At 25.9% G+C, this 13,713-nt stretch overlaps 1 protein-coding gene across 2 annotated transcripts in view; it reads right to left on the bottom strand.

Annotated features, from left to right (window-relative positions):
- LOC114125219 (glutamate receptor ionotropic, NMDA 3A-like) overlaps nucleotides 1-13,713 on the bottom strand; it is a 131,514-nt gene that overhangs the window by 39,647 nt on the left and 78,154 nt on the right. For both annotated transcript variants that reach the window (XM_027988766.2, XM_027988765.2), the window contains one exon: nucleotides 4,374-4,516. In XM_027988766.2, coding sequence (XP_027844567.2) covers nucleotides 4,374-4,516 — 143 coding nt within the window. The remainder of the gene's footprint in view (nucleotides 1-4,373; nucleotides 4,517-13,713) is intronic.

The raw sequence follows: 13,713 nt of genomic DNA on the forward strand, positions 1-13,713 counted from the left end.
AAGATCAAAAAATGTTTTAATTATTATCGTTGTATTCACAGATGGTATTTATATTTTATGAATGTATTTAATATAATATACAAGCGAAATGAATAAATTTAAGTATATCTTTACTGAAAATATGCGCTTGAGTAAATGGTTAAAACTATTCATGAAACAAAGAAAATGAAGTATTGAAGTACCCAGCTTGTTTTTCAAACCATACAATTTTGCGTATACGAATATTCAGAGCCGTAGATGTTATTAGAAGGACGAAATGTGCACGATGAAATTACAATAATTAATTTTGCTAAAGTATACGTCTAACAAGCGTGGTTTATATTATAAAAATATAATTATTTTAAAATTTTTTTTTTAAGAAATATTATTTAAATCTAATGGAAATATAATTGTGGAAATAAATTCAAACAATTTTTATTGTTATGTTTATTCCTAACATAAATATTATATACATTTAAAAAATGCATATGTTTTAAGTATATAATATTAAATATATAGTACTCTAGTCACGCACATTATTTATTTTTATAATCACAAAGAATAACTTTTGATTCAGAATTATTAAAAATTATATTTTTATCTTTTAAATTGATTTAACGACAAACAAAAATTGAAATGTTCAAGTCCCAAAGTAAGGAAACTAAAAAGATTTGTGTTAATACTATTTGATAGATCAAAGTTTTAGATTTAAAAATGTTGAATCTGATTGACTGCGATCTCTCGTAATATAAATCGCTTCTATGAATAATATTTGCCGTAACCATAGTTATAATTAGGGCTCGGATGTTGTTGCACTAAAAATGTTATAAAATTGATTGCATTATTGCTGTGAAAAAAACCCAAAATTGCACTTAAAAATTGCAATAAAAAAATATTTTGTACCAAAAAAATTAAAAAAAATATTAACGAGTAGATAATAAAAAAGATTCAAATTCAAATTCTCGTCAGTTGTCATTAAAAATCTAGTAAATTGTCCGGTTTTCTTATTTTTTCAGAAATCTACAAATAATTTTATTAAAAATTAAAGCTTTTTATTTAAACTATTTTTTGATTTTTTTCTACTAATTAAATGGTTTTTCCAGTTACCGCCGACGACGACGGACAAATAAGCCGTCACGAGTCACAACCAATAAAGCCCGACATAACCATAGATTAAACCTGTATAATCTAACAAAAAAAAAGTGAAAACACAAAAAAACACATAAAATTGTATTGAAAATGACAATAATTAACAAAATTGCAATAAAATTAAAAAAAGGTCAAAAATTGCAAAAAGTTGCACTTAAAATTTTTATGTATTAATTGGTACTCATTTGAAACAAATTTATAATCTACTTAGCAACGAATCCGAACAATAGAAAAGAAGTTGCAAATGCAACAACATCCGTGCCCTAGTTATAATGAATTATAAACGACAACGCAACTCTCTACTATGACAGCATACGATTAATAAATTTTTAAACTTTTTATACAAAAAGATAGGTTAAGATGGTTGCTATGTGACTGACCGTTTTTATAAATATTCAGCCTTAAATGTAATACATGTTAATAGGTACACAATGTACATTATCTATACTATTATACTCATTTCAATAATGCTGTATTTTGAATGTATAACAAAATTCTACGTCTGTCAATTAATTTTAATTTTTAATAAAAGACACGAATTACTGAATTATTATTATTATTTATAATATTTCTGCCGGACTTAATGTTTTGGTATTCATTTTACACGTTATAATAATTATATACATATCGTTACTCGGTGTTTATGTTTAACATGCTGTTTTAATTACACAATTTACTACATTGTTAAATTATAAATTATTATTTATATTGTAATATTTTCACACCGTATTTAACCTTTATGGTGTTAATTTTGACTCTAAAAAAAACCCTAATATTTTACCATAACTTTACGCGGCTATTCATTATTTTTCATAAAAGCCATTTCGGAGTCGACAAAATTATATTCCGTGTAACATATTATATCCAAACAGATACGTCTACCTTAATATCATTATTCTGATTTTAAAACACTCAGAGTATTAGGCACGTTTTACTACGTTGTACTATAAATACTAAATCGTAGGAACTGAATACGTATTCATTAGGGTTTAATATGCTCCCACAATCTAAGATATAATAGTGTGGGTTACTATAATCAAGTCTAGTGAATATATCATAACGCCAGAACAAAGTATAATAATTATTATACCTCGGCGTGGGCTATGGCAAGTATAATTTAAATATGGGTGCCCGGGTTGTTTGTAACGTTGTCAACTGGGTACGCGAATCTGATGGTTTCGAGTTTAAGACACTTCGCATAATATTAAAATCTCGAGAACGCAATAATAATTGTCGTTACAACAATGTATATTTTAACTGGGGACAACTATTATAGGTGGAACATAAAACGGATTTATCATAACACTTTACAACAAACGATAACAAAGAGTCACGGTACAATCGGTTTAGTATGTACCTGTAGGCTGTATATCTATATAACATACTTCAATCGCGACAGTTGTTGTACGCATGTATTATGAGTGGTATAACCGAAACATTCTCGTCAAACAGCCATTGTCACGATCAATAATAATTATGAGCGGCAATAGTTAATTCATGTAAGTTATGTAGTCGTTAGCACGTATTACGCGTATGCGAAAAGTTATTATGTAATTATTAATTATCTAAGGCACTATCCCCCAAATAAAAGTTTACCAAATAGTATTGATCAAAAACCGTAAAAATGCATGTGTATCTACCACAAATATCTAGAAAATTATTTAATTTATTTAGTAAAAAAACATCCACGAAGACGAAGTATAGTACAAACATAATGCAACAAAGAACACGGTTAATGATGAACATTTATTTTTTTGATACTTTATATTATAATATTTTTAACTTGAGACTTTTATCATAAAAACAAAAATAAGGTAAGTTAAAGATTCATTACTTTAATGTACAATTTAATTAATGGATTTACTAAGAATCAACACAACAAGTATTAGCTTTCAGGGGCTTAGTAATCTTCTATGAAAAAGAATATGTTTAATGTATATATCATTATGTTTGGTTACAATAAATAATATTATTAAAAGTATGTTTAATGGGTTTGATATAAAATAGACGAATAGTATGCTTAGGATTGACGTGACCAACAGGGCCTTAAAGCGTTTATCACTTAAAAGTGCGTGGCTTTTAAAGAATCCTTGAATAGTTTAAACATTAACTAAAAATCAATAAAGGTAATTTCTCATTTTATATAAAAGAAATAATTTATACAGTAAATTTATATCAGCAATGGTTAATGGTTAGTTCATGCATATTTCATTTAAAGGCTATTATTCACATGAATAATCCTATATGACATTTCTAAATGTTGACAATCAAGCCTGTTTTTCAATGGTCCCAAGCAAAAGAATCAAATTCTAATACAGAACGAACTAAAGCAAAGATTAAACTACTTTATAAAAAAAAAGAATCCTAAGACACGTTAGCTCATACCAGTGAAGTTATGTTTTATACAACTTTAGTTTCTAGAAGATTTTTCAAAAATAGTTTCTATATTATATTATGTTTCTTAAAAGATAAGTTAGACGATAAAACTATATTAAAATTTCTAACTTCATTAACAACTCTCCTATTCAAATAAACTAGTTTATAACGTTATAATATAATAAGCAAATGTTCACGGAAAAAATGTATATGTATTATAGTGGAAGTAAATTTGAATGCAGTTTTTTGCATAAACGTGTAATCCATTTTTTGAGTACACCATGGTAAAAATCTGTACATGCATTGATGTAATTTAGGCAGTATGAGTACATATTATATAGGTAAAATATATACACCTAAACCAGTGAATGGTCGATGACGTATTATAAGTAAAGTAAACACAGTTAGTTCAGATATGGATTTCTTAGAATAAGTTAAAAGGGTAGAAAAACCAGCAATTGAACATTTGAACGAGCGAAGAGTATAACGGAGTGAGGTTATTGATTTTTAAGTCAGATTTTATGTCATGTCTAGCCATTGTGTACAATAAGATAATATTATTATGTCAGATGCATTTAACATTATGCAGAATATTGCAATGTACAATTTTGCGGAAGCATCGTTTAGTGAGGTTACGACAAACTGATTATGGAGAAGCGTATATTATATGGAGGGGGGCTGTCTAACTTCCCCTCCCGAAATGTACTGTTGGTACATTACACGTTTATCGAACCTGCCTTGAAAATTAACATAATAATATAATTACACACCCCCCTCCCCATCCCCCGAAATTAATTCCTATATACCTACACTAATGCAGGTAGGCAGGTAGCAAATGGATTACTTGGTCAAAAATGTGTTTGACTTACTTGGTGCGTGTCGGTTGTTGGCGACCGAATTCATAATGTCGAATCGGACGGCAAGGCTAAGATCTGGTTTCTCGGCGTTGGTTTTGGCTCGGCGACCAATCGACCGGCCGGACAGCACGTCGTGCACCGCACTTCCGAGTTGTCTAGAACAACAACAAAAAAACACGTGAAAAAGTAAATAAACGAAAATCCTTTAGTTGTCATTGCATTGTCCACTGTGGTTATTTGTGTATTTTAATAATAAGAATAATAAGAATAAAAATGCCTAAGAGAAGGAGATAAATAGATTTACATATATATAGCAAGACGCAAATATCATAATGTGATAGGTATAATATTATAAATCTATAGTAAAAACGTTTTTTTTATCCTTTTCAGAGTGGCAATAAAGTGAAAAGTATAAAATAATGTACATATATACTATGTATTATGAATAGCACGACCTGTACCTATTTTAAATTGTTCAAAGGGAGAATATATTATAGCAACAGTTTATTTGAAAATTTCGCTTCAAATTTCAACTTTTTGTATGAATATTAATGTTAAAAAATAAATTTAATGAATATTGATACTTATTATCTATTACCTGTTAAAATTCTATAAATTCATAAAATGTTATATACATAAGTGTATGAATTTCCTATTGATAAATGTCGTAATTTCATAAATATGTTACATAGGTGTTATTGACAACAAATAAATGTATATATTTTTTAAGAGATATCCATATAGTTTTAATGTCCTTACTAAATTAGAATTTCCAAGCATATAGCAAGAAGTATAGATACCCATGAAATTGAAAAAAAAGCAAGGGTAAATTTCTCTCACATAAATACTTTACTGCTGACATCTACAAGAAACTCTATTGTTACATCGTTGGGAGGTAGTTAAAATAATAATAATAATAATTAATATGATAACAAAAACACGTAAGTTAATGTGTGTGGCGTACATAATGTGCAGCATAATATATAAAATATAAGTACACATAGTATATGAATTTACTCTCTACCCTTTACAAAGCTAGTGGCATACACACACACACACACACACACACAATTATATTATATTTCATTGCAACAGTGCGGTCGCCCGAGGGTGTTGTTTTCCGTTAAATGTGACTAACGACTCTGACGCGTTTCTAATTGTGAAAATATCAGCACCAAGCTGAAAAGAAAAAAAGGTTAGGAAAAATTGAAAAGTTTACTGATTTTAACGGGACAACTGGTATTTCAGTTATGACCGACACTGCGGGAAGTTGCGCAAAAACCGGAAATAAAAATTCTAGAAAGTATGACGCTGTAAAGACGTTTAATCGTTTTTCGGTTCTTCTATATTATAATGTTATTGTTTTATGTTATAATTTTATAAACGAACAAAAGTTTTATGCGGCAAACGATTATTTAATTCTTATGTGTATAATATAGATGATACGATAGTTTTAAGCAATTAATTTAAACTTTTCAGGAATGTCAAGCCCGTAGGTAATCGAATATTGGTTTCATTAAAATTACATTTAAATACAATACAATAATAAATACAAACAACAAACTACGCGGTACACTATTTAAATACCAGATATTTTCGTTAAATTAAGTGAATTGTAATATAATACATAGTAATGGATTTAGTTTTTTTAATTTTCACAAGAGACTTTTGTTATTTGAATTCAGATATTTGTGAATAAAGTTTTCTCTTCCTGGTGAAGTTGGTCGGTACGCGGTATATTATTATGAAAAACAAACCCCTTTATTTTAGCTTTTTTTTTTTATCGTACACTGAGATTATCTATTGAAAACTATATTGTGACTCAACAGACATTGTATAACTCCAACTATCTATCCCTCCGTCGGAATACTTGTACAACAATAAACATTGATGTAAATTTAAATAACTAAATGACCGATTATTTCGTGATTATTGATCACTAGCAATGTGAATTTAACACCTTAAAAATTAAAAAAAAAACTATACAAATACAATGCCTTTAAATATTTTTTTATTTTTAACTTTAAATCAAAAGATATTTTTTATTAAATTAAAAATAACACTAAAATGAAAATTTCCAAAAATGCAAAATAAAATATTATGTTTTTGTTCAAAAATATATAAAATGTATGTGCTCTACAATAACGAGCATTGCATAAACGATTCAGTGAATCGAAATCCCAGCTCTTTAATGATCGCCGTACGATGTGATTTGTGTACCTATAATGTAACTATGAAAGTTACGTACTACACTTTTTATCTGATGTGGCGTTTCGAAAATATTTTATTATAGAACGTACATTATAAAAAATTAAATACCGCCATCATATATATATGTATATGCTATATAGAATATAGCATAAAAAGGGTATGTTGTCGGAAAAATCTTCAGTGTTTTTATACCGAAGAATTCCGACCAAAAAATATTATTTTGTGTGTACAGTTTTAACGTGGCAGAATAATAAAATATAATATCATTGTCAACAATACTACAAAATGTAATATCGAATATTCATATACATTATTATTCTTTAAAAATAACCCGCACTGCGGTAAACAGTAGCTATACTTATACACGCCACGCGTAGTGTATGTGCATATTTTTAGACTCTTTTTTTTTTTTTTTTACCAACTATAATACCTATATAATATAATAATAATTATTTTATAGCTAAAATATTGATTAAAATAAATTGGATTTTAAAAGGAGGGGAAATCATAATTTTTTTTTTTGTACAGCGTATTAGTGTTGAACGCGGACACCGCTATGTAATCGAAATATGCAAACACGTTTTGTTAAATCTCAATCATGTATATTATATACCTATAATATGTATATCAAAAGCGTGTGTTGTAGATGTCGTTTGGTTGACATCCCGACAACCACGTCCTGATTGTCGCTCTGGTTCACATCGTGCATCAATAATATGTTTCACGTTATAAACAAGCGCAGTTAGGTACATATCGAAACAATTATTACGGCTATATAAATAATATATTTTCGTTTGGTCCAGTGCGAGGAATCAAACTTGTAATTGAAGACTAGTCTGATTATATTATATTTTAACATAATATAATGTGTATGTCATACACTGAATGACTATTACAATATTATATTTCTAATCAGCCATTGCTTCTACATGACGAACGACCGAATCGCAAGAGCCAAAAATCAACTAAAAGTATCACAAGGTGCATTAGCTTCTCGGTATACTTTATTGTATATTTAGTATATTATTGCTGTGTAATGTATTTTAAAGTTCAGAATACAGTTTCTTGTTATATATATTATTCTACGGAATAAGCTATCTATAAAATATAGTGTACAAAACCTTACATTTTTCCGATTCTCAACAATAAAAGGAAAATTCGAAACGAAGGATTTATGATTTTTGGCGCGAACACGAATAGTACCCGCATTAGATTTAGAGTTTTTTTTTTTTTATTTATCTATCTATCGAGTCGATGAACATTATTTTGGCTAGTAGTACTCAATTGGTTTCTTATTGGTTTTTTCATCGATTGAAAATTCTATAAAGATAATTTTGCATAGAAACTTTTGAGTTTTTAATGGGTAGAATCATAATAATTATACATTTTCAGTTCTTAGAAAATAACAAAAAATTCTAACAAATATAATAAAAATATTCGTGAAATTGTTTTGAAAAAAAATATATCATACATTGGTTATTTTTTATCTCGATCTAATATTGTAATAATCATATTCTACAATTCTACATTGTAATTTTATCAAAACACATTATTTATTTTATTTTAAAAACTAAAAATAAATATAAAAAACTTATCTTGATAAAGATTTAAAAATATTCAAAGTAAATAAGTTAAATGATGAGTAAAAAAAGTGAACTTAAACATTTATTGAAAAATTATAAATACATTTTTAAATATTAGTGTGGAAATTATTGTCACTATGAAAAATGTTCTGTTGAAGAAATATTATGAGTAAATATAGTTTTACCTGTGCTATGATCGAAATGGTTTTTTGAATAGGATGATTTATCATCGCTTTCATTTGTGAACAATAATAACATATCGTTATATTGTGATGAGATGATATCAAAGCAAGAAGAATTCTCAAAATCCGGTCTTTGTATCGCGTATAGCTTATATATATATATATATAAAAATATTATTATTATTATTAAAGAACTATGAAAAATCGATTTTACGGTATCTATATATAACAAAAAATATGACAATTTCCAACTATAAACTTATTTAATAAAACAAAAAATTTTTATTCTAAGAATTGTAAATTATAATTTTGAATATATTAACGAGTTTAATTATAATATTTTGAAACATGGCTATAACTAATTTTAAATTTAATTTGGTGTAATTAACTTTACTGACTAACTAGTATTTGTATAAAATGAATTACATATTTTCATTGTTATTCAAAGGATTGTTTTCTACTTTAATATAGTAAAAAGGAAAAACATTGAATGTATAAAAGAAAAAAAAATAACGAATAGTTGTAACGAAGATGAGATAAATAGTACAACACCGAGTTTGCTCTTTAAAATTCAATGTAGGTACTTGACTACAACTACCAACGTACCTATTATAAACAATATAAAAACCTAGTTCATAAATTTTTTTGTAAAAATTTTCAGAAATTCACTTGTACGAAAAACATAGCCTCGTAGAAGCATGTCTATTAAAATTATTGCTATAGTTGTAAGTCATATAAATACACTATTGTATTAACGAAAGAAATACAAACAATTATTATTAAAAAAAAAAAAAAATACCTTCTGTTGAACTATCGACTTTGTATATTTTTTAAATGATGTTGTATTGGAACCGAATGGAATATTTATCATCGCACTACTACAGAACATTAACTGTGTCTTTTAAGGATTTATATTTCCTCTTTTCTTTGGATTTTAAGCATACATTTCTCATAAATATTTACACGCATGTAAATAAGGTTCTTAGCATTTTATGCGTACGGTAATTGTTAAAACTATCAAATAACAAATTATTGAGTTAAAATGGAAATTTGTATCTCCAGTTATCCAATTACCCGTTTGTATACTGCATTTTTATTCATAGTTTTAAGGTTAAAACAGTACAAACATTCTATGTTTGCCCTGCTGGATTTTTTTTTTAATGTTAAAATATATTATTCAAAAACTAAAAGATACCTACCACTGTTCTATGTTAATGATGGGATAAAAAAAATACAAAAATATTAATAGTTATATGGCGAAGCTTAAAAGTCAGTCCTGTATTTAAAACTCATAAATATAAAAAATTATCAAATTTAACTAAAATATTCATAGTATGTAAATAATATATAATATGTTTGTATTAATTTAATTATATTGATAATATTTTTTGGATAATTAAAATACGCCATAGGAAGGTTAAAACATTTTAACATTTATAGAGGCTTAAGTGATGTTTTAAAAAATATAAAATATAATCTATATAATATAGTAATGCATATAGCACAATACCATTAATATGTTATAAACATATTTTGTAATTTATTGTATTTTTTTTTCTATTTTTATTTATAATTCCAACATAAAAATGTATATTTAAGTATAACATCTATTAATTAATAATTACTAAATATTCCACTTCATTTATACATTTTACAAATCTAAAATTATAAGTTTAAGTTTAAGAGTGGTAATATTTAGACCAAGTTCTGAAAAAAAACATACGTTTCATGTCAATACATTGAAATAACTCTTTCTATATTAGTTCGTTTTATACGATACTTGAACAGTTAGAATCCTCAAATTCATTAAAATTATTTTAACATATTCTAAATTTAAGGGGCAATTTATATGAATTTATTACAATTTAGGAATAAAATTAATACGTGATAATACGTTGATAGGAGATATTTAGAATATTATGTATATATCGAATAAAACATTTATACGAGTTTGATTAAATCATATCATTCTTTTAAAAAAAAATTGAAAAAACACTATAATAATTGAGTTCAAACAAGCCAATCAAAATGGATCATTCAATACACCTACTTGTTTGAAATTATTATTAATAAAATGCTAGCAAAACGCTATACTGTAATATTTTTATTTTTTATATTAGTATCTGAAATCTCTATAAATTCTTGTACTACTAAAAATAATACGTATAATAAAATCAAATTGTTTCCTAGGTCGATAATTGTTTTTAATTTTTAACACTTCTAAAATTAATTCCATTGTAGTTGATTAGTTTGTTGATAATAATCATAATGCATTCAATTTTATAAATAGTATACAAAAACAGTATATTTATAGCTGTATTAATTATTATTACAATAAAAACAATAAAAACTAGAAAATAGAGCTTTGCCATTTGAATTTGAAGAGTATTTAATAAAACATCATAAAATATTTTTAGTAAGTCTGGACAACAATGAGGTTAACCAATGCATTTTTAGACTATTTTCACAAAATCATACGCCTTACCAATCAATTGAAATAAATAGTTAGAATTATAGTATTTTTTCAAACTAAAATTGCTTCTACAGAAAGAAAAAAAAGATAATAACATACGTAACAATAAATTATAAAATATAATACTGCTTATACTTAAATTGTGTCATATTGTTGATTGTAAATTAGATTTGGCGTTTGACGTTATATGTTTGTAGTTAATGAGTAATAAGTATATATAATATATAGATCATAATTTGTAGTAGTATTTGTAAGGCACTATTCGCGCTATATTCAAGTCCAATGAAATTTTTTATCACCATACCGTTTATTTTACATTAATGTATTTTGTTTTAAACATTGCTCATTTGAACTCGCAATGTGTTGTAAGTCAAATACCTATTGCCTATTCCTTGTCAACTTATGCTTTCTATAAAATTCATTTATGATTTCTATGGGTGGCTGAATTTAATATTGGGCTGTAACACGTCATATACAATATACATAATAATAATAAACTATTGGTCGGCATTACTCACGGCACGTAAATTTCGTATAAATGGTATGATTATTATACTCAAATACACAACAGTTCTTGAAATGATTTATATATTTTTACGGACCAGAGTCGGGTTAAACAATAATAATTCAAGTGTACCTATATTAATCCATGGTCAATTTTTCATCCGCATGGTATCATTGTTCAGTAGGTATTTTTACCATTAGAATAACCACGGGAGTTTAGAATACGTTTTGAAGTGTTAAATACTATTATATGCTATAATACTGTCCAACATTTAACAAATCTGCTTATTATTTTATTTTTAAATAAACAAATAATACATTTAGGTCATAGAAATAATAATTTCTCCATCCACAATTATAAAATCCATAGTATTATTTTTTTATTTTTCCTTCTGAAATGATTGTAAATAAAATAAAGTACTTAAAAAAAATTAAAAACATATATGTAGATATATTATTTAAAAAATATTTATTAAATAATACATTTAAAACTGTTAATTTGTATGCAAAGACATATATTCATTAACATAATTGAATCAAAAGATATATAATAATACACTTATTTTAAATTTTTTAAGTAAAAAAGGTAATAAGACGAAATCCTTAAAAACATATGTTTTTTAAATATTTGTTTATTGTAATCAATTATAAGTTATAATTTATAATGTGTTAACGTTAAAGTTAGTATCAATAATCGAAAAATAACTTGTTCAGAGTTATACATTATTGCGGCTCAAACATCAAACAACCAAACAAATTGAATAAATTGAAAAAAAAATGAAAATAATATATAAAACAAATTTATATGTAATAATTGTATGAATGATTTCTAGCCCAATTGACTTACACACCCTTTGCAGGTACTTAAATATCGTTGATTGCAATTTATATATATCCGGTGAGTTAAGATAATTAAAAAAAAAATGATGTAACTCAATCTATTAAAATAAAATAAAAAACTATACATAAAATAAAAAGTCACAAAACTGATTTACGTTTAACATGTTGTAAGAACTATTGAAGATGACGATACATTTGATACAACAGCAGTGATAATGTTTAAGGTTGTGACATTAATTGTTTTTTGTTTTTCTGAGAAAGTATTTAAAACCTTGCAACCGTATAAACAAATGCTCAAGTGGATCGATCGGTTTAGATAACGTGACTATAGTATACTGACGCTAAAAAACATTTACGGGTTACACAGTAAACCAATCTGAGTTTACAAACTTGATCAGCATCGAGTTGCTAAGTGCCTATCTCATCCGTAAAGTTGCTACTAAGCAATTTAAAGGTTATCTGCAAAATCACCACTCATCCGGCAATAATAACGAGTAACACAATATTATTTTAACTAATCGATATAAATACCGTTGACGATGTTGCTCCAGGTATTCTGAGAAATATACATTTTTTTTTTTTTTTTTTGATTAATCATAGTGTAGGTACATTAAGATCAAGAAAGAAATGCACACTACATTTTCTGTAATGCATTACAAATATAATAAATGATAAATTAATAAACATGCTTCATTATAACAATCAGATTTTATAAAATAACTACGAATAATGGCGTGTCATTCGAAGTATTTCAATTATTTAAGAGTGATATATTTTTTTATCCTTTCTTTTTTTTTTTTTTTTGATATACGGTTATATTTTTATTCTATCGCCGGTTCGTTTAAATAGATGATTGGCCGTGTTTGTTAACTTAAAAATAAGCTATTGTTTCAGGTGTGAACTTTTGGGAAGAGTGTATAGAAATATTACCATTTTACGTTCGAAAGTGATTAATCGAAACATTCTAAAAAACGATTCTCAGCGTAGCTGATTTACCGATGAATAAATCACACTTAATGTTAAAAATATTGTACCTTAACAAGCATGCCCCATTTTAATTTTCAAACTTTTAATTTAACTGGATACTGAAAAATGAAACTGTGCACATATTTTGATGATTAAAATAACTAATTAAAAGTACATAAAATAATAAGATTTCTTATCGTATATTATGTATTAACATATCAAATAAAAGAAAGTTAATCACAATAATATAAAAGATATATATATATTAATATTTTATATAATACTAATATGTTAGTAAAATTGTTGAGAATTAATTTAATTCACATCATTGTTTTTTCAATATTTAAAATATACTAATGATTGATTTTTACACTCATTAGAAAATAACAATTTTATTTCTACTTTCCTATACTTCAATTTCAATCATGTTTTTGAATTTTATGTTTAATTTCTATTTTTTCCGTTTCCTATATAGTATATATATATGTTTAATTTATTTTTGTTTAGAAAAAAATTTCTTTCTTGTGAAAAAAAAGAATATAATTTCATCCAATTTAGCAAAAAAGAGAAATTGTTCATTTTAATGGAAACGG

Source organism: Aphis gossypii, chromosome 1 (genome assembly GCF_020184175.1).
Source record: "Aphis gossypii isolate Hap1 chromosome 1, ASM2018417v2, whole genome shotgun sequence".
Classification (NCBI taxonomy): domain Eukaryota; kingdom Metazoa; phylum Arthropoda; class Insecta; order Hemiptera; family Aphididae; genus Aphis; species Aphis gossypii.